Here is a 24,735-nt window from a genome sequence, read left to right on the forward strand (position 1 = left end):
TTGTTCCTTCCATTCCACCCTGTCCATCCACTGGTTATCCACCCCACTTCCACTCTGAACCTGACCCCTCCACCTGTCCCCTTCCTTTCATTCCTCCACTTTCAGACCTGTCCACCTAGGGGCTCCATTCCCTCTTCATTCCCCCCCTTCCACTGTCCCTAGGTTCAGTTTCCTGGGCCCCCATCCACCTTTGTCCTGATTTTTCAGACCCTAGACCCCATTCCTCCTCACCCTGTCCCCCTGCAGGGCACTTTCTCCCTGGGGCCCTCCTGTCTCCCCTGTCCCTAGGACACTTTCTAGACCCTGGGACCCCCTTTCTCTCACCCCTGTCCCCACCTCCCTGGGGACACTTTCTGGACCCTGGGACCCCATTCCTCCTACCCCATCCCCACTCCCTTGGGGACATTTTCTAGACCCTGGGACCCCTTCTGTCTCCCACTCCTGTCCCTAACACCCTGGGGACACTTCCTTTTTTTTTTTTTTTTTTTGAGATGGAGTCTCACACTGTCGCCCAGGTTGGAGTGCAGTGGCGGGAACTCGGCTCACTGCAAGCTCCGCCTCCCGGGTTCACGCCATTCTCCTGCCTCAGCCTCCCGAGTAGCTGGGACTACAGGCGCACGCCACCATGCCCGGCTAATTTTTTGTATTTTTAGTTGAGACGGGGTTTCACCGTGTTAGCCAGGATGGTCTCGATTTCCTGACCTCGTGATCCGCCTGCCTCGGCCTCCCAAAGTGCTGGGATTGAGCCACTGTGCCCGGCCAACCTGGGGACACTTTCTAGACCCTGGGACCCCCTCCTTTTATCCACCCCTGTCCCCATGACCCTGGGGACACTTTCTAGACCCTGGGAACCCCTCTTTCTCCCACCCCAGCCTCTCCTCCCACATATAATCTCGGAAATGGAGGAGGTTTGGTGTTGGCCCCATAGCACCCTAAGGGACGTGGGTTTCTGTGGAATCGTTCCTGGGATGAGCTCACCCCCTCCCCTGCAGCCCACCACCTTTGGACAAGTTGAACTCAGGAAGTTCTTGATGACACATAGTGCCTTGAAGATCCCCTGGGGCTGCCCAGAGTCCTCCCAAATTTAAACTCTATGTATGAAGGAGAATTCGCTCTTGGGGCTAAAGGCTTCATCTCCCCAGGCGAAAGCGTGGTGCTCGCTTGCCCTGGCTTGCTTTCCCTGGCCGCAAGCTGCCAGGGAGTGCCGTGGCACGGAGGGGAGTGGAGCAGGCTCTGCGCCACTCTGCCTCGGTTCTCTGTGTCTGTCCAGGTGAGCCCTGGTTCCTTCAGTGTCCCTGTGGACTCACACTGATCTTGTGGTTCTCTGAGGCCTCCAGGTTATTTTCCCCTGTTCCCTCTTTGTGGCCTGGGACAGTGCCTTGGGGTGCAAAAATGTCCCCTGCCTCTCTCTGTCCACCTGGGGACGTGGCTGCAAGGCAGGTTGTGCTTGAGATCTTGGACTAGCTCTGACCTGGCCTTGCCAGTTCATGTTTTGGGCACAGGTTGGTTGTAGTGTAGAGACCATAGTAAGGCCAGGGTGTAGCTGTGAGGCGTGCCCCCTCCCTTTGGCCTGCTCTGGGCTGGGGGCACGTGCTGGGCTGGCCCTGCCCTGGGGCATCCCTTTCCCTGGGCTTTCATTTGAGCCACTGGCTGCTTTCCTGGGTAAGGCCATGTTCTCTCCTTCGAATGTGAGGAAACTGGTGCCCAGGAAGGCGAAGGAGGTCGTGCCTGAGGGCACAGGAATGAGACCCCCTCCTTCTCCTGGCCAGGGGTGAAGTCACCTGGGAGGAGCAGTTTGGGTGCTGAGGGGCATGCCAGGGCCTTCAGAGCCTCAGGAAGGTGGCTGTTCCAGTCTCTCTCAGCTCCTGCCTCCGGGGCCTTCCATCCTCCCAGAAGAGCCTGGGCCTAGCTGGGGCGACCCCTGTGCTTTAAGGCAATGTTACTGAGGACTGTGGACTCTGGGCTGAAGGAATTTGGAGAAGATGGGGGACCCGGAAGCTTGACTGCACAGCCCAGCCCTCTGGCTCCTCAGCACTGGCACCAAACTAGGTGTCCACTGCCAAGTGGCCCTGCAGGTCTGTCAGTCAGTGGCCCCAGGTTGGTCAGCCTCTCAGTGCCCAGTTTGCATCCTGGGTAGACGGAGGGCTGTGTGACCTAGAGCAAGCCCCCGTGGCTCTCTGGCTTGGAGTTTCCTGCAAAACTGACTGGATGACCTCCCCCCTCTTCAGCGGCTGTTCCAGGATCGGACAGAGGCCCTCCTCCTAGCCTGTGGGCCAGGAGGGTCTGCAGGATGCTGAGCAAAGGTCCCCTCAGCCCTAGAGGCTGGAAGCCCCCAGGCCAGCGCCCCGCCCTGAGCTGCATCCTCATTTACGCCATGCAACCGCAGACATTGCTCTCCACCCATGCCTGCAGTGGGAAAGGCTGGCCCCACCACCCTGGCTGTGTGCACACCCCTTTCCTCCTGGAGCAACCCCCAGCTCTCCAAACTTCCCTTCAAAGTCCACCTGTCTGGAAAGCCTCCCAGCCATCCCTTCTCCCAGCCCATGGGCCCTCTCCTCCTGAGGGTGTGTCACTGGTGCCTGTGCCAGTGATTGTGTGTGACTTTGTGTGAATCCCTGGGTGTGCCAGTGTGCATGTGTGGGGAGGGTGAGCACAGCAGTGTCGTGTGTGGGTGCTGTATGAATGTGTGAGTGTGTGATGTGTGAGTGTGTGAGGTGTGCCCCCTCCCTTTGGCCTGCTCTGGGCTGGGGGCACGTGCTGGGCTCCATGTGAGCCCTCCTTATGCGTGAGAGGGTGTATTGTGTGTGTAAGAGTATGTGAGTGTGCATGTGACTGTGTTTGCAGATGTGTGAGTTGGACACGTGAGAGCGTGCAGACGTGCATGAATATGGGGGAGCTGTGTGGCTGTGAGTGTGTGGTGTGTGAGTTCCATGTGAGCAGGTCGGCCCGCTGCTCCTGGAGTGGCCGGGCTGTGCACTGGGGCTGAGGGCCGGCAGGCCTGGTCTGGCAGTCAGGCTTACCTTGTCGGAGTAGATGGACATGCGGGTGGTCAGCCCCAGCACGGGGATGCGGTAGAAGCCGGCTGTGTAGGAGACAGGGGTGGGAGTGAAGTGGTCGTTGGGGGTAGGTGGATGGCTAACTAGGATGGCGTAGACCTGTGGACACAGGAGACAGGGTCAGCTTGAGCCAGGGGTGGGCCAGGCACTGGGCTAGAGGCTGAGATCCGGAAGCAGCAGAGGCTGAACCCAGAAGGCTAAGAGGGGTGGGGGCACAATTTGGGTACATGCTACATGCCCAGGCCCAGATGCATACATGCCCACAGAGCGGGGGAGGGAGACCCCATCATCATCCTTTATCAGTCAATCGCAGAGGGGCAGAGGCAGAGCAGGGGCTAAGGGGACACAGGGGAGAGCAGACCCCACCCGGACCTCCCCTCACTCTTCTCACATTGCTGACTGGGGCCTGCAGGGGCTGCGCCCCTCAAGGGCCAGATGAAGGCCTGCCCTGGGGATGTCCCGGGGACCCTGAGCACAGGACGCACCCAGGGTGGACTGGGGAGGACAGCTGTTCCTGCATCATGTTGGCCTTGATGCTCAGAACCCACCCGTCCTTCCTGATGGGCCAGGGGTGGGGCCAGCTCACATCCTGAGACAGGGCAGGCAGCTCCGATGGCCAGTACTGGACTTCAGGGGGAAGCAGCTAGGAGCCGCTAAAGAGGCCGAGGTCCCTTCTGCTGGTGTCTCCAGGGGCGGGGCCTGAGGTGGGCTCCGTCTGAACAACACCCAGCCCTTACTTTGAGTGCTGGCCTCATCGTCAAGGAAGGGAAGGGAGGCATTGGGGGTGCAGCCCAGCCTTCCTGCCCATGACCAAGGCCCCATGGGGCAGATCTAAAGCCAGTGGCTCAGCCCCCTGGAACTGACGCCTTCCCTCTCTCCCCAGCCCCTCCCAAGGTGGGGTCCACACCACCTTCACACAACAAGGACTTGAGTCTGTCCCCAGCTCTGCCTGTGCCTCTTAGAGCTTCGGCGAATGGGGGCGGGGTGTACTGCATGGCCCCACGTGGCAGGACAGTACCTGACCAGGGGGTGTGTTCTGTGAGTGGTAGCTACAGGCATTGCCTTTGCTCCAGGGACCATGCCCACAGACAGACAGCAACACGGGCGTGAGTTGAAGCAATTCCCCAGGAATGGCCCCTCCCGGATTTCCCAAGTCCACCTTCCGTGTCCCTTCCCAGTCCCAGATGGAACATGTGACCGCAGCCACTGGCTACAGACGTGTCCCCCTAGTCCCATCCCGTGGTGTCCTGGACTGGGGCATGGGGGTGGATTGTGAGGTGGGGAAGGAGGATTTCTGAGAAGAACTCTGGCGTGCAGCTGCAGCTGTTTGAAGTGGTTCTCCCTCCCCCAGCTCTTGCCTCCAACCTGCACCCAGAGGTGCCTGGCAAAGACCCGTAGGTCCGTGTGTGACCATGCAGGCGTTCGCGCATGTGCTAGGGTATGGTTATACGCATCACATGCCCCAGCATGTCTGTTTGTGTACATGCGTGTGCATGACTGGAACCGTGTGTGTAAGTGTGCATGTTTGCATGTGCCTCTGGGAATGCATGCCAAGCCGTGTGTGGCACATGAGCAGGTGTCCATGGATCTGCATGTATGCAAGTGAGCATATGAAATAGTGTGATGCTGAGGTGCATGAGTGTGTGCTGATGTAACATTTGGTGTGTGTGTGAGCATGCATGTCTACAGATGTGGTGTGTCCACCAAGTAGGCACGTGTGAGCAGTGCTAGGCTGGATGTCTGTCCTGCCTCTTACATAAAGGGCTGCATTGCAGATCCTTGCAGTCTCATTGGAATTCAGCAGGCGCTCGGCCCAGGGGCGGACAGCTCCGACAGGCAAAATCCCAGGAGCCGCGTCCTCCCCCGCAGCGCTGGCTGCCGACAGCTCCCATGCCCTGACGCCTCTCGCGTGTGCACCCCCACTCCCACTCCCACAAAGCGCCCTGCTTTGGCACCTGAGCCATTACCCTTCCCAGGCAGACCCATGGGTCGGGGGAAGGGTAGAAAAAAAGGGCAGGAGAACCTGGAAGCAGAAACAAAGATGGCCCCAGGCCCCGTCCTGTTTAAAGCTCTGCAGGGCGGGCATGTAGCTGGACGGGCACTTCTGCCCCCATACCCGGAATACACACCCCCACACTGACACACTCCAGCCCCACGTCTGCACACACCAGTCAGGGCCTGGAGCCCCAGGGACCCTCTGAGGACCAGCCAAGGTGGCAGGTGACTAGTCTGAGGCCAAGATAGGGGAGCCAGCAGACCCTGGTGTTTGGTTCCTAGTGAGACAAGGGCCTCCCGGAAGCAGCCAGCTGACTCCGGGGTGGTGTCTTCCAGGGAGGAAGGGAGCACGGAAAGGATGGAATGAAACTGGGGGTGTGGGGGTGCAGTATGGAGGAGGAGGAGGTGGGGGACGGAGGTGGGGGAGGGCACCTGGCTGGAGATGAGGTCCTCGCACACTGACAGAGCCATCTGGATGGCGTTGGGCTTGTGCGTGACGGAGGTGGCGTTCAGCTGGATCTTCCAGGAACCATGCCGCTTGTTGGCCTGGTTCACGGCCTCGCGGAACATCTGCTCGTGCTTCCGCGTGCTCAGCACCGCGCCAATGTTGACGATCTTGGGGTCGCACGCGGCACGGGCGACGGAGCAGGAGAACAGCAGGGCGAGCGTCAGCAGGCGCATGGTGCTCATGGGCTCGGGCCGCGGGCCTGGTTCTGCGCTGCGCGAACGCGGGGCCCTCGGCGCATTCCCCGCGGGGCTTCCGGGCCGTCCTGCGCTCGCCCGGCCCCGCGGGCTGTGGATGCCACGTCTCCCCCGGAGCGGCGGTCCCGGGACGTCGGCAGAGGGAAGGGGCGCGGCAGCGCGCTCAGGGGCTCCGGGCGCAGCCCCACGCGACCGGCGCTGTCCACGGTGCTGAAGCGGGCCGGGCGCAGCTCCGAGCGCCCGGCTTGGAAAGGGCCCGGCGGCGGCGGCGGCTCCGCGGACGGCGCTGGTTCCCGTCCGGACGCTGCGGCGACTGCAGCAGCTGCAGAAACGCGAGCGGGGCCAACGTCTCCTGCCCCTCCCGCCGCCCCCGCTTCCCAACACGGAGGCGAAGGGGGCGCCTCCCGCGCCAGAGCGTGCGCCTGCGTTCGCGTGAGCGTGTGTGTCGGAGCGCGCGTGAGCCGGGAAGCGCGCGTGTGCGTGTGAGCGCGTGCCTGGAGGGGTCCTGGGACAGTGGCCTCTGCTGTCGGGGACCTGCAGGGAGCTCAGTTTGGGAGCGTTAGAGGGGTCCGTGTCACCGCGTGCAGCCCGCACCACCCTTGCGTGCCTTTTAATATGACCGAACGTGTCGTGTCTGCTCACATGTGTGTGTGCGCGCACGAGTCGTCACCCACAGTCAGCAATATTTCGGGTCCTGACTCTTGCAGGCTGGAGCGCTAGAGGGGTGGGGGAGGCCCTAAACTATGCCTCTGGGTCCGCCCCCCCACAAGGTTCAGAAATGAGGGAGAGGCTCCGTCTACGTGGCCATATAACTTGGGACCCCCCTCCTCGGGCTAAGAGGAATAGGGAGGGTGACCGTGGCTGCCACATGTGTTCAGCCAGGCCTTCCGCGAGAGCCTGGAGACTGGACCCGCACTGACTGGGGCTGAGGTCGGACACCAGGAATCACTGGAGCCCCGCGAGGTGTGTTCGGGGCCAGCCGTTTCACACCCTCAGCTTCCGCTCCTCTCTCCATCTCCAGTCCCTCGCAATACGCTCCCAGCGCCCCCTTTTCCAGAGCCTTACCCATCCCTCTGGTCCACACCACCCTGTCTTTGTCCCCCTCCACCCCTGGAGTGTGCGTCCCCCTCCCTAACTTGAAGGAAGGCTGAAGCTCCGCCCCTGCCAGTGATGTCACCATTTCCAATAGCAACTGAGGATTCTGCAGACCTAACAGCAAACGCCCCCAATGGTGACAAAGCAGGGTCGTCCCCACACCTCTGCTATCCGGAGCAGTGCAGCGAGGGAAGTCATGTGCCCACAGGGGTCACACTCCCTCTCTCGCTTGCCGTTCTCTCCATCAGCCAAACACTGGCACCAGGGACCCCCTGGAGCTGAGAGGAGGGGGAGGGGCTGCGGTATTTGACAAGCTCCTCTTCTTGGCCCCTTCTCTCTCAATACAGGGAATTCTTTCCTTGGGGGATCACCTGCCTGTACCCTGCTGCAGACCCCCGCCTCTCCCTGTTTGGGTTGAGGCACACAGAGGAAGGCTCATCCGCCTTGGGCCCTTCACCCCTTCTGTCGGCTTTCAGGAAGGTGCGTGGGGGTTGCTCAGGGGGACCAAGCTGGCCCCACCTCCAGGAGTTTGTGGCCCATCTCCAAACTTCCGCCTCAGCCAGGCACAGTGGCTCACGCCTGTAATCCTAACCCTTTGGGAGGCAAAGGCAGGCGGATCACCTAAGGTCAGGAGTTCGAGACCAGCCTGGTCAACGTGGTGAAACCCTGTCTCTGCTAAAAATACAAAAATTACCCAGGCATGGTGGCAGGCACCTGTAATCCCAGCTACTCGGGAGACTGAGGCAGGAGAATCGCTTGAATGTGGGAGGCAGAGGTTGCAGTGAGCTGAAATTGCACCACTGCACTCCAGCCTGGGCAACAGAGCAAAACTCCATCTCAAAAAACAAAAAACATAAAACAAAAACCTTGCGCCTCAGGCAGGCCAGAGCCTGGCAGCTGCGTGGGGGTAGTAGACCTGAGCCCAGATGACTCCTCATCGGCATGGAAGAAAGGGGTTGGAGGCTGCAGTAGAGACCCTGGCTCCACCCACCCACCCCCACCCTGTGGGGTGCTGGAGCAACTCCCGCTGACCCTGGAGAGCCGATTGTTAAATGTTCAGACACCTGCCAGCAGCTGTTACAGTCAGGCCTTGAAATTAGCCACAATGGGATTAGTTATGCTGCCAGGGAAATCATCAAACCCCGCACACCAGGGCTTTTCCTTTTCTACTCAGGGAGCCGGTCTGCCAGCGCACCACTGCCCCACCAGACTGTGTGCGTCCCCAAGCTTCTGTTCAAGACCCCTTGGCAGATGCCCATGACGGAGACGGGGTGGAGGCCGTGCCTCCAGGCTGTAGCTCCTCCTGCCAGCAGTCTTTCCTGGGTTCTGCTCTGCATTTTTCCCCCGTGGGCTTCTTCCACAACCGTGAGGGAGGGGGTAGTGGTGCCACAACAGATGAGCCTGGACTCAGACCCCTCTAAGACCTGGAGGGACAAAGGCTGTGGGGAGGACCAGAGACCTGGGGCGCTGCCCTGGGATGGGCCCTGGCCAGCAGTCAGGCACTGGGTGGGGAGGGAAGTGCTGCTCCGCCCTGGGCCACTGTGGGACAGTCTCCCCTCTGCGGAGACCTCCCTGCCTACTCTGACAGCTGCGGCCCCGGCGGGAGGGAGCTGCTCCACCCCGAAGCCAGCCTAGTTCTAGTCAGGGCTGTCAATTGGGTGCAGTCCCGCCCTGGCCTCAGTCCATTGGCCCAGGGGTTGCCAATCAGGGCTCTCCCTAGGATTTTGGGCAGATCATAAGCAGGGACAGGACCCCAGCTCTACATCCCCTGCAGGGGAGACCCTGAGAACTGGGGCTCGAGAGTCACCTGAGGACACATTTCGGTCCAGAGGAAGGCTGCTTGAGAGGAGGAGGCTGACAGGTCGGGAGGGGCGGGCAGAAGCGTCTCCACCCACCCACCCCAGCCGAGGCTGGCCAAGGGCGTGGAGGACAGGCCTGCTTCCTGTGCCAGCTCCTAGAGGGGCTGCCAAGCCACGTAGGGGAAACAGAGCTAGCCATCTTGGGCCTGACCCCCACTAAAGAGCTAGACTGGGGTCAGGATCTCTGCCCTGACCTAGGGGAGCCCAGGGACCCTCACAGAAGGCCAGCCCGCAACACCAGCGAGGCTTTCCCACCAGCCCTGGAGCTGGGCCAGCTCCCATACCTTCCTGCCTCCACAAGTCCCTCCTCTCTCCCTGTCCTGACTTTTCAAATTCCACCTTTCCTGGTAGCCATCTTCCTCATCACAGTGTCCCCACAGATCCGACTGTGGGCGGTACTGCACACCGACATTTACTCCACTAGGCACATTTACTGAGCACCTCCTGTGTGCCAGATGCTGTTCTAAGGGTGGGGACGCAGCAGTGCAAAGGCTGGACTTTCTGACGTCGTGGAGCACAAACACACGAGCACCTGAGACCATTCCACGTAGCGGTGCGTGGTCTCAAGAAACAGAATGCAGAATAAAAGGCGGAGAGTGATGGTACCGGTGGTGGTTTTAACACCACCTCCTTCGGCAGGAGAAGCTCGATTCCCCTCCAGGTGTGCATGGCCTGGACTTACAGCCTCTCCTGTAACGAATGGAACGTGGCAGAGGTAATGGTGTGTGACTCCCAGGTGAGGTCTAGAAAGAACATCTCCCAGCCGGGCGTGGCGGCTACCACCTGTCGTCCCAGCACTTTGGGAGGCCGAGACGGGAGGATCACCTGAGGTCAGGAGTTCGAGACCAGCCTGGCCAACATGGTGAAACCCTGTCTCTACTAAAAATAAAAATTATATATATACATATATATATATTTGAGACCGAGTCTTGCTCTGTCGCCCAGGCTGGAGTGCAGTGGTGCGATCTCGGCTCACTGCAAGCTCCACCTCCTGGGTTCACGCCATTCTCCTGCCTCAGCCTCCCGAGTAGCTGGGACTACAGGCACCCACCACCACGCCTGGCTAATTGTTTGTATTTTTAGTAGAGATGGGGTTTCATCGTATTAGCCAGGATGGTCTCGATCTCCTGACCTCATGATCTGCCCACCTCGGCCTCTCAGAGTGCTGGGATTACAGGCATGAACCACCGCGTCTGGCGAAAAATAAAAATAATAATTTTTTTTAAATGAGCTGGACCTGGTTGCACACACCTATGATCCCAGCTACTTGGGAGGCTGAGGCAGGAGAATCGCTTGAACCTGGGAGACAGAGGTTGTGGTGAGCCAAGATGGAGCCACTGCACTCCAACCTGGGCAACAAAGCAAGACTCCATCTAAATAATAAACATTAAAAATTGGCCGGGCGCAGTGGCTCAAGCCTGTAATCCCAGCACTTGGGAGGCCGAGACGGGTGGATCACGAGGTCAGGAGATCAAGACCATCCTGGCTAATATGGTGAAACCCCGTCTCTACTAAAAAATACAAAAAACTAGCCAGGCGCCGTGGCAGGTACCTGTAGTCCCAGCTACTTGGGAGGCTGAGGCAGGAGAATGGCATAAACCCGGGAGGCGGAGCTTGCAGTGAGCTGAGATCCGGCCACTGCAGTCCAGCCTGGGCAACAGAGCGAGACTCTGTCTCCAAAAAAAAAAAAAAAAATTAAAAAAAAAGAAAAGAAAAAAGAAAAAGATAAAAGGATACCTACTGTCCACCTGCCGCTCTCCTTTTTGTTCACTTGCTCTGAGGGATGCGGCCGGCCCCATGTAGTGAGGACACTCAGGCAGCCACTGTGGAGGGGAATGCCATGCCAGTGGTCAGCGCCAGCCATGGGAGTGAGCCACGTGGGACGCTCCAGGGCCTCCAGCTCCGGTGGAGCCTTCAGATGACAGCAGCCCTGGCTGATGTCTTCACCATGACCTCATGAGGGGCCCTGAGGCAGAGCTGCACCAGAGTGGCTGGCCCCTAGAAACTGGGAGGGAGGCCGGGCGCGGTGGCTCAAGCCTGTAATCCCAGCACTTTGGGAGGCCGAGACGGGCGGATCACGAGGTCAGGAGATCGAGACCATCCTGGCTAACACGGTGAAACCCTGTCTCTACTAAAAAAATACAAAAAACTAGCCGGGCGACGTGGCAGGCGCCTGTCGTCCCAGCTACTCGGGAGGCTGAGGCAGGAGAATGGCATAAACCCAGGAGGCGCAGCTTGCAGTGAGCTGAGATCCGGCCACTGCACTCCAGCCTGGGCAGCAGAGTGAGACTCCGTCTCAAAAAAAAAAAAAAAAAAAAAAGAAACTGGGAGGGAAAGTAAAGCACTGGGTTGTGGGGTAAATTGTTACGCAGCATTAGACCGCCAACTAACCAATACAGGTGAGGCTTTAAGGAACGTCTCCCCTAAAAGTTGTTTGAGAAAATATCAGAATGGAATGAGAGGGGACACTATGCAGATGTTGGAGGAGGAAAGAGCGTCCCAAGGAGAGGAGGTGGTGAGTGCCAAGGCCCTGGGGTAGGAGTGCGTGGCATGGAGCAGGGGAAGCAGACCGGGGGAGACCAGGGAAGGTACGGGGCCGGGCACTGTGGAACCTTTTAGGCCATGATGGGGGATCAGCTTCCTTCTAAGTCGGATGTGAAGCCATTGGAGGGTGTGGACCAGTAGAATGAAGTGGATAATCAGCCAGGAGGCTCCTGGGCTGCCACATGCCAGGTGAAAGGACCAGGGACGAGACGTGAAGGTGACAAGACACAGGGCCTGGAGGTGAGGAACCTGGTGCGTCGGCAGAGCGGGAGGCCTGAGGGACTGAGCAGATGGAGGCGCTCCTCACAGATAATGGAGGCGTTGCGTGGGTTGAGTAGGCTTTTTGAAGTGAGATTTGGTTTTCTTATAAAGTTCTCACAAAGCATCGCTGTAGATCTCACGACGTTTTTTAGTTGTTGTTTTTTATGAGACCGAGTTTCACTCTTGTTGCCCAGGCTGGAGTACGATGGCACCATCTTGGCTTACCGCAACCTCCACCTCCCAGGTTCAAGCGATTCTCCTGCCTTAGCCTCCCGAGTAGCTGGGATTACAGGCACCTGCCACCACGCCCAGCTAATTTTTGTGTGTTTAGTAGAGACGCAGTTTCACCATGTTGACCAGGCTGGTCTCGAACTCCTGACCTTAGGTGATCCGCCCACCCTGGACTCCCAAAGTGCTGGAATTGGCTGGGCGCGGTGGCTCACGCCTGTAATCCTAACACTTTGGGAGGCTGAGGCGGGTGGATCACCTGAGGTTGGGTGTTGGAGACCAGCCTAACCAACATGGAGAAACCCCGTCTCTAATAAAAATACCAAAAAAAAAAAAAAAATTAGCCAGGTGTGGTGGCACATGCCTGTAATTCTTTGCTACATGGGAGGCTGAAGCAGGAGAATCGCTTGAACCCAGGAGGTGGAGGTTGCTGCGAACTGAGATCGTGCCATTGCACTCCAACCTGGGCAACAAGAGCGAAACTCAGTCTCAAAAAAAACCAGGCCGGGCACGGTGGCTCACGCCTGTAATCCCAGCACTTTGGGAGGCCGAGGCAGGAGGATCACGCGAGGTCAGGAGGTCGAGATCATTCTGGCTAACAAGGTGAAACCCCGTCTCTACTAAAAATACAAAAAAAACACAAAAAAACAACAAAAAAAAAACTAGCTGGGCGCGGTGGCAGGCACCTGTAGTCCCAACTACTCGGGAGGCTGAGGCAGGAGAATCGCTTGAACCCAGGAGGCGGAGCTTGCAGTGAGCCAAGATTGCGCCACTGCACTCCAGCCTGGGCAACAGAGTGAGACTCCATCTCAAAAAAAAAAAAAAAAAAAAAAATGTGCTGGGATTACACGTGTGAGCCACCGTGCCCGGCCAGATCTCACAAATTTTGATATGCGGTGTTTTATTTCCATTTCATTAAAAATGTTAGCTACGGCTGGGTGTGGTGGCTCACCCCTGAAATCCAGCACTTTGGGAGGCCGAGGTAGGTGGATCACCTGAGGCCAAGAGTTTGAGACCAGCCTGGCCAACATGGTGAAACCCCATCTTTACAAAAATACAAAAAGTAGCCAAGAATAATGGTGAGTGCCTGTAATTCCAGCTACTTGGGAGGCTGAGGCAGGAGAATCACCTGAACCCAGAGGCAGAGGTTGCAGTGAGCCGAGATTGCACCACTGTACTTCAGCCTGGGCAACAGAGTGAGATTCTATCTCAGAAAAAAAAAAAAAAAAATGTTAGCTCCGTGCAGTGGCTCACGCCTGTAGTCCCAGCTACTCCAGAGGCTAAGGCAGGAGGATTGCTTGAGCCTAGAAGTTCAAGATCAGCCTGGGTAACATAAAAGGAACGTGTCTCTAAAAAAGACATGGAATGAAATGAGGCCTGGTGTGGTGGTTCACACCTGTAATCCCAGAACTTTGGGAGGCCGAGGTGGGCGGATCACCTAAGGTCAGGAATTCAAGACTAGCCTGGCCAACATGGTGAAACCAGGTCTCTACTAAAAATACAAAAATTAGCTGGGTGTGGTGGCGGGCACCTGTAATCCCAGCTACTCGGGAGGCTGAGGCAGGGGAATCACTTTAACCCAGGATGCAGAGGTTACAGTGAGCCAAAATTGCACCACTGCACTCCAGCCTGGGTGACAAGAGCAAAACTCTGTCCCAAAAATAAAAAATAAATATAAATAAATAAATAAGACATGAAATACAGATATTTACTTCTTCTCATTATTTTTCCAATTTTTCAGAGACAAGATCTCGCTCTGCTGCCAGGCTGGAGTGCAGTGGCACAATCATGGCTCATTAAAGCCTCAACCTTCTAGGCTCAAGCAATCCTCCCACCTCGGCTACCCAAGTAGCAGGGACTATAGGTCATACCACAACATTCAGCTAATTCTTTTCAAATTTTTTTTTTCTAGAGATGGGGTCTTGCTATGTTGCCCAGGCTGATCTCGAACTCCTGGGCTCATGCAGTCCTCCCACTTTGATCTCCCAAAGTGTTGGGATTCTAGGTGTGAGCTACTGTGCCAGACCAGAATAAAACTATTTTCTAATTTCCCTTGTGATTTCTTCTTTGACTTTGGGTTATTTAGCAGTGTACTATTTAATTTTCCAATATTTGGAGATTTTTTAGATATAGTCCCACTACTGACTTCTACTTTATTATTTTTGTTTTGTTTTGTTTTGTTTTTTGAGACGGAGTCTCGCTCTGTGGCCCAGGCTGGAGTGCAGTGGCCGGATCTCAGCTCACTGCAAGCTCCGCCTCCTGAGTTTAAAGCCATTCTCCTGCCTCCCGCCTCCGGAGTAGCTGGGACTACAGGTGCCGCCACCTCGCCCGGCTAGTTTTTTTTTGTATTTTTTTTTAGTAGAGGCGAGTTTCACCGTGTTAGCCAGGATGGTCTCGATCTCCTGACCTCGTGATCAGCCCGTCACCGGCCTCCCAAAGTGCTGGGATTACAGGCTTGAGCCACAGCCCGATAACACCTACTTTAATTTTGTATGGTCAGAAAACAACCTTTGTGTGACTGTATTACTAATTTATTTGTTAAAAGACAGGATCTTGTTCTGTCCCCCAGTGCTGAGACCAGCTCGGTCGGGGAGACCCTAACCCAGAAAGCTGATTGCTAGAGGAATTAAGGAACACACACACAGAAATACAGAGGGTGTGAAGTGGGAAATCAGGGTCTCACAGCTAGAGCTGAGAGCTGGAACAGAGATTTACACATATATTTGTTGACAGCAAGCCACTGATAGCATTGTTTCATAGACTGTAAGATTAACTAAAAGTATTCCCTTCACGGAAACAAAGGATAGGCGAAATAAAAGGGATAGGTTTGGCTAGTTATCTGCAGCAGGAGCATGTCCTTAAGGTATAGATTACTCATACTGTATTTGTGGTTTAGAGAGCGCCTTTAAAAAGTCCGGTAGCAGTGGCTCAAGCCTGTAATCCCAGCACTTTGGGAGGCAGAGACAGGCGGATCACGAGGTCAGGAGATGAAACCATCCTGGCTAACCGCAGTGAAACCCGTCTCTCTACTAAAATACAAAAAACTAGTCGAAGCGTGGTGGCAGGTGCCTGTAGTCCCAGCTACTCCAGGAGGCTGAGGCAGGAGAATAAAGTGAACCGGGCTGGCTGCAGTGAGCGAGATCGTGCCCACTGCCTCCAGCCTGGGAGACAGAAGCCGAGACTCCGTCTCAAAAAGCGCCTTTAAAGCTTTTCTGCCTTGGTTGGGCCAGGTGTTCCTTGCCTCATTGATCAAACCCACTACCTTCCAGCATGAAGTCATGGCCATCATGAACATGTCACAGTGCTGCAGAGATTTGTTTATGACCAGTTTGGGGCCGGGGAAGTTTATGGCCATATTTTTTGGGGGCCTGTTCCCAGCACCTTACCCTAGGCTGATGGCAGTGGTTCAATCTCAGCTCATTGCGGCCTCCAACTCCTGGGCTCAGGTGATCCTCCTGCCTCAGCCTCCCCGAGTAGTTGGAACTACAGGTGTGTGCGGTGTGCACAGCCCAGCTCTTTTTTTTTTTTTTTTTTTTTTTTTGAGGCCCAGTCGCTCTGTAGCCGGGCTGGAGTGCAGTGGCGGATCTCAGCTCGCACGCAGGCTCCGCCTCCCGAGGACCGCCATTCTCGTCAGCCTCCCGGTAACTGGGACTTCAGCGCCCGCCGCCCGGCTAATTTTTTTTTTTTATTTTTAGTGAGATGGGAGTTTCACCATCGTTAGCCAGGATGTCAATCTCCTGACCTGCGTGATCACTCCCGTCTCGGCCACCCTCAATGCCCCTGGATGAAACTTAATTCCTGTCCCTTTTGTTTTGTTTCAGATGGAGTCTCCTCTGTTGCCCAGGCTGCAGTGCAGTGGTGTAATCTTGGCCCTCCTGACCTCATGCCTCCCAGTTCAAGCAATTCTCCTGCCTCAGCCCCGAGTAATTGGGATTACAGGTGCCCAACACCTAAAAATAAAAAATATTGAACATAGCTCCAATTTGTGGAAAACTAGTATCTTAACAATGTGCATCTTCTTTTCTTTTTTTTTTTTTTTTTTTTTTTTTTTTTGAGGCGAGGTGCAGAAACCTGTCTGCCCAGGCTGGAGGTGCAGTGGCGGATCTCAGCTCACTGCAAGCTCCGCCTCCGGGTTCACGCCATTCTCTGCCTCAGCCTCCCGAGTAGCTGGGACTACAGAGCATGCCACACCTGGCGGCCTAGTTTTTGTATTTTTAGTAGGGAACGGGGTTTCACCGTGTTAGCCAGGATGGTCGATCTCCTGACCTCGTGATCCGCCCGTCTGGCCTCCCAAAGTGCTGGGATTACGGGCTTGAGCCACGGCGCCCGGCCCGCATCTTCTTTTTTTGAGACAAAGAGTCTCGCTCTGTCACCCAGGCTGGAGTGCAATGGTGGAATCTCTGCTCACTGCAACTTCTGTCTCCCAGGTTCAAGCAATTCTCCTGACTCAGCCTCCTGAGTAGCTAGGATTAAAATTACAGGTGCCTGTCACCATGCCCGGCTAATTTTTGTATTTTTGGTGGAGATAGGTTTTCACCATATTGGCCAGGCTGGTCTCTTAGCCAGGCTGGTCTCGAACTCCTGAGCTCATGATCCGCCTGCCTCGGTCTCCCAAAGCGCTGGGATTTCAGGCATGAGCCACCGCACCCGGCCAGAATATTGAATCTTCTAATCTGTGAACATAGGATCTCTCCCCATTTTTTTAGGTTGTCTTTGCTTTCTCTCAGCAATGTTTTGTAGATTTTAATGTATAAGTCTTGTATTTATTTTGTTAATTTTACTCCAAAGTATTTTATTCTTCTATGCAATTGTGAATGAAGCTGTCTTCTTAATTTTATTTTCAGACCATGTATTGTTAATAAGCATAAATAAAATTGGCAGTGAATGAAGGTCTTCTGGTCCTCCCTGTGATCTTTATGAACTTGTTCATTTCGTAGTTAGTTCTGTTAGCTTGTTGTTGCTGCTCTTGATTCCTTAGTGTTCCCGTTCCCGAATGGATTTTTTTGTTGTTGTTTTTTAGACAGGCTCTCACCCTGTCACCCAAGCAGGAGTGCAGTGGTGCAATCTTGGCTCATTGCAACCTCCACCTCCCAGGTTTGAGCGATTCTCCTGCCTTAGCCTCCTGAGTAGCTGGGATTACAGGCGCCCGTCATCACACCCAGCTAATTTTTGTATTTTTAGTAGAGATGGGGTTTCTCCATGTTGGCCAGCTGGTCTCGAACTCTTGACCTCAGGTGATCTGCCTGCCTTGGCCTCCCAAAGTGTGGGGATTACAGGTGTGAGCCACTGTGCCCAGCATTTTCTTTTCTTTTTTTTTTTTTGAGGCAGGGTCTTGCTCTGTCACCCAGGCTGGAGTACAGTGGCATGATCTCAGCTAACTGCAGTCCCAATCCCCCAAGCTCAGGTGAACCTCCCACATCAGCCTCCTAAGTATCTGGGACTACAGGCACAAACCACTATGCCCGGCTGATTTTTGTGTATATATATATTTTTGTTTGTTTGTTTGTTTGAGACGGAGTCTCGCTGTGTCTCCCAGACTGGAGTGCAGTGGCGCGATCTCGGCTCATTGCAAGCTCCACCTCCTGGGTTCACGCCATTCTCCTGCCTCAGCCTCCCGAGACTACAGGCGCCCACCACCATGCCCGGCTAATTTTTTGTATTTTTAGTAGAGACGGGGTTTCACTGTGTTAGCCAGGATGGTCTCGATCTCCTGACCTCGTGATCCACCCGCCTTGGCCTCCCAAAGTGCTGGGATTACGGGTGTGAGCCACCACGCCCAGCCGTATATATATATTTTTTAGAGATGGGATCTCACTGTGTTGTCCAGGCTGGTCTCAAAGGTCTCAAACTCCTGAGCTGAAGGGATCCTCCTGCCTTGGCCTCCCAAAGTGCTGGGATTACAGGTGTGAGCCACTGTGCCTGGCCACCTTTTATTTCTCTTCTTGCCTGAGAGGACTGCATAGAAACCCAGCACCGTGACAATATAAATGATGAGAGCAGACATCTCATACTGTCTCCAGTGCTACTGGAAAAGCATTTAAAAGTTCCCATTTTTCCTGACCAAGCATGGTGGCTCATGCCTGTAATCCTAGCACTTTGGGAGGCAGAGGCGGGTGGATCACCTGAGGTCAAGAGTTCAAGACCATTCTGGTTAACATGGTGAAACCCTGTCTCTACTAAAAATACACACACACACACAAAAAGAAAAAAAATTAGTCGGGCTTGGTGGCGGGCACCTGTAATCCTGGGTACTTGGGAGGCTGAGGCAGGAGAATCACTTGAACCCTGGAGATGGAGGTTGCAGTGAGCTGAGATTACACCATTGCACCCCAGCCTGGGCAACAAGAATGAAATTCCATCTCAAAAAAATAAATAAATAAATAAAAAGTTCCCATTTTCATTTTCCCTAGTTTGTTAAAAATATTTATTGTAAACAGGTATTGGATTTTGTCAAATGCTTTTTCTGCATCTCTTGAGATGGTAATGTAATTTTTGTGCTTTAGTCTAGTAACTTAGTACATAACATTAATTCATTTTTGAATATTAAAACCCTATATTCCTGGCCAGGCACAGTGGCTCATGCCTGTAATCCCAACACGTTGGGAGGCCTAGGCAGGCGAGTCATGAGGTCAGGAGTTCGAAACCAGCCTGGCCAACATGGTGAAACCTTATTTCTACAAAAAATATGAAAATTAGCCGGGCATGGTGGCAGGCGCCTGTAATCCCAGCTACTTGGGAGGCTGAGGCAGGAGAATCGCTGAATCCAGGAGGCAGACGTTGCAGTGAGCCAAGATGGCACCACTGCACCACAGCCTGGGCGACAGAGAAGACTCTGTCTCAAAAAAAGTTAGTGAATAAATAAAAGCTTTCTATTTCATCGATTTTCTGTTGTTTTTCCGCTTTCTATTTCACTGACTTCCTTTTTTTTTTTTTTTTGAGACAGTCTCACTCTGTCACTGGGACTGGAGTGCAATGGTGCATTCTTGGCTCATGGTGACCTCTGCCTCCCAGGCTCAAGCAATTCTCGTGCCTTAGTCATCTGAGTAGTTGGGATTACTTTGTGTGTGTGTGTGGGGCGGGGGGCAGGATCTCACTCTGTTGCCAGGATTGGAGTGTGGTGGTGCAATCTTAGCTCACTGCAGTCTCCACCTGCCAGGCTCAAGGGATCCACCTTCTAAGCCTACCAAGTAGCTGGGACTAGAGGCATCAACACATCTAATTTTTTTTTTTCTTTTTTTTTTTTTTTTTGAGGCCAGTCCTGCTGTCGCCCAGGATGGAGTGCGTGCTTACGATCTTGGCTCACTTCAGAACTCGATAACCACCAGGTTCCGCCCGATTCTCGTCAACCTCCCAAGTAGCTGGGATTACAGGTGCCCGACACCACACCCCGCTCATTTTTTTTTTTTTTTTTTTTTTTTTTTTTTTTTTTTTTGAGGCGGAGTCCTGGCTCTGGCCGCCCAGGCTGTGGAGTGCAGTGGCTGATCTCAGCTCACTGCAAGCTCCGCCCGCCTCCCTGGGTTCAGCCGTTCTCCTGCCTCAGCCTCCCGAGTAGCTGGGACTACAGGTGCAGCCACCGCACCCGGCTGGTTTTTGTGTTTTTAGTAGAGCCGATTGTTTCACCCGTGTTAGCCAGGATGGTCTCGATCTTCTGACCTCGTGATCCGCCCGTCTCGGCCTCCCAAAGTGCTGGGATTACAGGCTTCAATTTTGTATTTTTAACAGAGATGGAGTTTCACTATATTGGCCAGGCTGGTCTTGAACCCCTGATCTCAAGTGATCCACCTGCCTCGACCTCCCAAAGGGCCGGGATTATAGACATGAGACGTCGTTGCCGGGCGAGCCCTCCAGAGACCGAGAAATGCCACAGCCAGGACCGTGGGGCGCAGCAGAATCGCCCAAGAGGCAGGGGCAGCCTGGCCAGAAGAGATTGGGTGAAGGGCCGGGAGTGAGGTGTGGAAGGGGAGAACGCAGGCAGCGAGGGCCTCGGGCGGCCACGGACGCCGCTTTTGCCATTTTGGGCGTTTTGGTGAAGGACAATGCGCGCAGGAAGCGCAGTCATCTCAAGCTGCTGACCTCCAAGGCTACCGGGTTCGAGGGCTGGAGTCGGGTCTGAAAGCCCCGACCCGCCTATGGCGTGGGCCCCCTCGCTCGGCCCGGTCCAGGCGCAGCGCTCGGGTCCCGGGGACGGTGAGATGCGGCGCGGCCAGCTCAGCTCGGGTTAGCGGCCACCCCAGCCCAGGTGCCGCCCAGCTACGCTCCACCCGGCCGGTTCCGCGACCCTGGGAGGGTCCGGTCCTTCCCTCGACCCCCGCGACGCCGCGCCCAGGCGAGGCCCTGGGCTTCTTGCCGGTGACCACGCGGCCAGGGTGGCCCCCAGCCCAGGACGGCTACCAAGGGCGGCCCAGCCCCATCCCCGCGCTGTGGGTCCCGGAACTGAATAGCCGGGAGCTGGAGCTGCCTGAAAACATGGCGGCGGCGCCCGGGCGCCTCCCCGGGTCCCGGGTGTCAGCGTCTTCTCGCGAGGGCGTGGGCAAAGCCGGTGCCGTCCGATGACAGGCGGCGAGAACAACCCAGATCCAGACCCGCGGGGCGAACAGTGCTGGAACCCCAGGCACCGGCCACGCCCCAAGAGGAACCAAGGCCCGCCCTGTTGCCGTGGCGACAGCCACGAGGGTATACGCAGGCGCCGCAGGCCGTGAGCGCTCGGCGCAGGCGCAGTAGGCTGCAGGGGGGGGGGGGGGGTTGAGGCGCATTGCGTGCGCGTGCGCGCTGCGCACACCCGGAGGGCTCTGTGCGCCGCAATGGCTGCCCGCGAGTCTCGGAGAGGCGGAGCTCTAGGTCTTTTTCAGGACTGGCTCTCCTGATGCCGCTGGTGGTTCTTCGAGGCCTCCTTCCACGCATTCGCCGCCGCTGCCTCATCAGAACTTCATTTCGGTGACGCAGAGCTTTGGAGAGAGCTACGGCAACAGCAAGAGCTGCCGGCGGCGCCTGTGCTGCAGGGTGAGGGCCGCGCCGGACTGACCGAGGCCAGGGGCAGCTGTACCCACCGCCCTCCCAGCCTGCGGCTCCCAGCGGGGCCTGGGCGGGCGGACTCGACTCCCTCGACGCTGCCCTCTCCACCCCTTCCCCGCGAAAAGGGGCAAATATGCTAATGGGCTTTCCGGGCCGGGGCGCGCGTCTGCACCAGTCTCAGCGGCCCGAATTGTGCGGGGCGGTGGTGGCGGGAAGAGGGAGCCCCAGCAAGTTGTCTGGGCTTCGTTTGCTTTTCTGCCCAGGCCCGGGTCCCTCTTGGAGCGGAAACCTCTGGACCTGGTGCTCCTAAGAAGGCAAGCGGCCCCTGACGCTTACTGTGGCTTGGTGTGACCCTCGTAGCCAGCCCCTGTTCTGTGAGGCATGAAGCGCCACGCAGACGCCACGATAAAGTGAGATGAACCAAGACCTTTTCTTGATTCTAAGCAAGGAACGCACAGCTCACCCTGTCACGTGCAGCGAACATAAGCCGAGAATTACCCTCTTACCTTCCCACAGCGTCTAATCTTTTATTTTTATATTTTTGAGGCAAGGTCTCCCTCTGTCGCCTAGGCTGGAGTGCAGTGGCGATCACGGCCCACTGCGGCCTTGACCTCCTGGGCTCCAGCGTGCGTCTAATCTAGAAGCAAATCCTCCTTCCTTAGATCATCCCCCAAATCACCCAACTACAGGTGAAATCCTGTAATAGTTTCCTCGGAACACCCTGTTGCTGACACCTCACTGTCTTAGCCTGGTGTGTTTGTACACAGTGCATACAGTAAAAGACCCAAGTTGTTTACCTACAGGCGTGTTTGCAGTGGTCTTTGGCTGAAGGGCGTTATAGACTCTCAGTCGGAGAGTCACTGAGATTCAGCTGAGACCCTCAACTCAGAGCATGCCTGTCTGAGGCCCTTTTGTGTCTGTCTCTGGGGGCGCGAACTATCCTTGGCTGGGAAGAAACAGGCATATTCTTTGTTTCATTCTCCTTGAACGCCTACTGTGGCCAGTTCCCGTTTTAGTTCTGAGTGTGCAGAGATGAATAAAACAGATTTGTAGGAGAGGCTGGTGAGAAGCCAGCCACAGACGGGCAGAGGCAGGTGGCATATGTGCGTCCTGTGTGGAAAAGAGCAGGGCCCTGGGGAAGAACAGTGGCTAGTCCTGAGGGCAAAGGGGGCGCCGTGGCACTGAAGGCGAGATCTCAGGGCTGAGAAGCTGCTGGCAGGGCAGGGTGGGGAGAGGCTCACTTGAGCCTGAGCGAAACTGCTTGAGGCAAGGAGGACCTTGGCATATTTGGGACGGTGAAATTCCCAGGGCTGGGAGATGGAGTGAGGGTTGGCTCAGTCCAGCCGTGGTCCTGCAGGTCCTGGAGGTAAGGAAGGAGACCACCATTTCTCCTGCTGCCCTCTTCTCCCCACCTTGCCTGGTTTATAAGACAGAAAAGGGAGAAATCAAAAGGTTGGAAAGAAACAGAAGATAAATAGCCAGACGACCTTGGTGCCACCACCTGTCCCTGGTGGTTAAAATAATAATAACATCAGCTCCTGACCTGAACTACTTGTGTTATCTGTAAATTCCAGACATTGTATGAGGAAGCATTGTAAAACTTTCTGTTCTGTTAGCTGATGCATAGCCCCAGTCACATTTCCCGTGCTTGCTCGTTCTATCACGACCCTTTCACGTGGACCCCTTAGAGTCGGAAGCCCTTAAAAGGGCCAGGAATTTCTTTTTCAGGGAGCTCGGTACTTAAGACACAAGTCTGCCAAAGCTCCTGGCCAAATAAAGCCACTTCCTCCTTTAACCCAGTGTCAGGGGTTTTGTCTGCGGCTTGTCCCGCTACAGAGGCAGCGTGGAGTGTTCAGTTGATGTACATGGGAAGATTTTGGTGTGGACTGGGTGTCTGAGATGTTTACTGCGAAACTGCTCTGGCTGCTGGGTGGAGACACAGTGGAGGGCAGGAGGCCAGGAGAGCTGCCTGGCTGTGGGAAAAGCTGAGTGGGGGGAGGAGGGCTCCACAGGAGTGGCCTTGGGAGAAGGAGGGCGGGTCTCCGGGTGGAGGGGCCAGCACAGGCTGCACAGGCTCTGGCTTGGGGACACTGAGGAGCTCTGTTTTGGATCTGCCCACTGTGAGATGCCTGGGAGGCACCATGGAGACCTTGGTGGGCAGGTGGTGCCGGTATCAGAGTCTGCCAGGGGAGACAGGTTTTAGGAGTCCCTGGTACAGGTGGTTTGTGTCGTCTGGAAAGGTTGGAAGAAGGGGTCAGGCCTAGTCTGGGTGCCACCAGGCTGAGAAGATTGGGGTCAGCGGGGAGGGCAGGGGCAGCCAGAGAACCAGGAAACATCTCATTGAAGATATGGTTCAGGAAGGAGAATGGCCAAATTCCAGATGCTTTTGAGAAGTAGATTTAAATAGATTGAAAGTAAAAGGATGGACTGGGCACAGTGGCTCATGCCTGTAATCTCAACTTGGGGAAGCCGAGGTGGGAGGATCAAGTGATGCAGGAAGTTCAAAAGCAGCCTCGTGAAAATAGTGAGATCCCATCTCTACAAAAAATAAAATAAATTAGGACCTGTAGTCCTAGCTACTCAGGCAGCTGAGGCAGGAGGATTGTGGGAGTCGAGGAGTTTGAGGCAGTCATGAACTATGCACCACTGCACTCCAGGCTGGGCAACAGAACAAGACCTCATTTCAAAATAAAACAAAAAATTATTACATGATATAAGGACACTACATAGTAATAAAAGGGTCAATTCATGAACAAATTATAGCAATTATAAAGATGTATATACCGAGAACAGCTCCCAAAATATATGAAGCAAACATTGGCAGAATTGAAGACAGAAATAAGTTCTACAATAATAGTTGTAGATGTCACTCAACCTATTTTAATAATGGAAAACTTACCTAGGTGGCAGATCAACAAGGAAATAGAGGGTTTGGACAGTGCTAAAATCTTAACTAGACAGGACAGACACGGAACACTCCACCCAACAACAGAGAATACACTTTTTTTTAAGCACATGGAACATCCTCCAGGACAGACCATGTGTTAGGCCACATATTAAATATAAATTAAAATATATTAAAAGAAATTTTAATACATTTTCTTTTTTTTTTTTTTCTTTTTTTTTCTTTTCCTTGCTTTGTTGCCCTGGCTAGAGTGCAGTGGCGCGATCTCAGCTCACTGCAACCTCTGCCTCCTGGGTTCAAGCTATTCTCCTTCCTCAGCCTCCCAAGTAGCTAGAATTACAGGCGCCTGCCACCATACCCAGCTAATTTTTGTATTTTTAGTAGAGTCGGGGTTTCACTGTGTTGGCCAGGCTGGTCTTGAACTCCTGACCTCATGATCCGCCTGCCTTGGCCTCCCAAAGTGCTGAGATTGCAAGGTGAGCCACTGCACCTGGCCTAATTTTTGTATTTTTAGTAGAGAAGGGTTTCGCCATGCTGGTTAGGCTGGTCCTGACCTCAGGTGATCTGCCCACCTCAGCCTCCCAAAGTGCTGGGATTGCAGGCATGAGCTACCACACCTAGCCTCAAAGGTTGAAATAATACAATATGTATATACACACACACACCCACGTATGTGTGTGTGTGTGTGTCTGTCTCCCAGGCTGGAGTGCAGTGGCATGATCCATAGCTCAATGTAGCCTTGAACTCTTGGGCTCAAGTGATCCTCCCATCTCAGCCTCCCAAGTAGCTAGGACTACAGGTGCACACCACCACACCTGGCTAATTTTAATCTGTAGAGATGGGATCTCACTATGTTGCCCAGGTGGCTCCTGAACTCCTGTTCTCAAATGAGCCTCCTACCTGGGGCTCCCAAAGCACTGGGATTGTAGGCGTGAGTTAGTGTGCCCATCCATCAAAGTATGTTTTTCAGCCACAATGGAATGACATTAGAAATGAGTAACAGGGCCGGGCGCGGTGGCTCAAGCCTGTACTCCCAGCACTTTGGGAGGCCAAGACGGGCGGATCACAAGGTCAGGAG

At 55.1% G+C, this 24,735-nt stretch overlaps 1 protein-coding gene and 1 long non-coding RNA gene across 10 annotated transcripts in view; one reads left to right on the top strand and one right to left on the bottom strand.

Annotated features, from left to right (window-relative positions):
* Positions 1-6,814, bottom strand: part of GRIN1 (glutamate ionotropic receptor NMDA type subunit 1) — a 30,693-nt gene extending 23,879 nt beyond the window's left edge. For 8 of the 9 annotated variants that reach the window (XR_638034.3, XM_009187785.2, XM_003911017.4 and 5 more), the window contains exons 1-2: positions 5,484-6,072; positions 3,021-3,155 (exon numbers count right to left, since the gene is read on the bottom strand). Coding sequence is in view for 8 of the 9 variants with exons in the window: in XM_009187785.2 (XP_009186049.1) it covers positions 3,021-3,155; positions 5,484-5,741 (393 nt within the window). In the remaining variant the exon portion in view is untranslated. Of the gene's footprint in view, positions 1-3,020; positions 3,156-5,483 lie in introns of all 9 variants that reach the window. The other variant, XM_003911015.3, reaches the window with a different exon arrangement.
* A 13,620-nt stretch (positions 6,815-20,434) lies between these two features.
* On the top strand, positions 20,435-22,547 carry LOC108582292. The gene is made up of 2 exons (XR_001895550.3): positions 20,435-20,740; positions 21,016-22,547. It is a non-coding gene; the product is annotated as an uncharacterized LOC108582292 (long non-coding RNA).
* Positions 22,548-24,735: the final 2,188 nt, after the last annotated feature.

This window comes from Papio anubis, chromosome 13, assembly GCF_008728515.1.
Source record: "Papio anubis isolate 15944 chromosome 13, Panubis1.0, whole genome shotgun sequence".
Taxonomy (NCBI): Eukaryota; Metazoa; Chordata; class Mammalia; order Primates; family Cercopithecidae; genus Papio; species Papio anubis.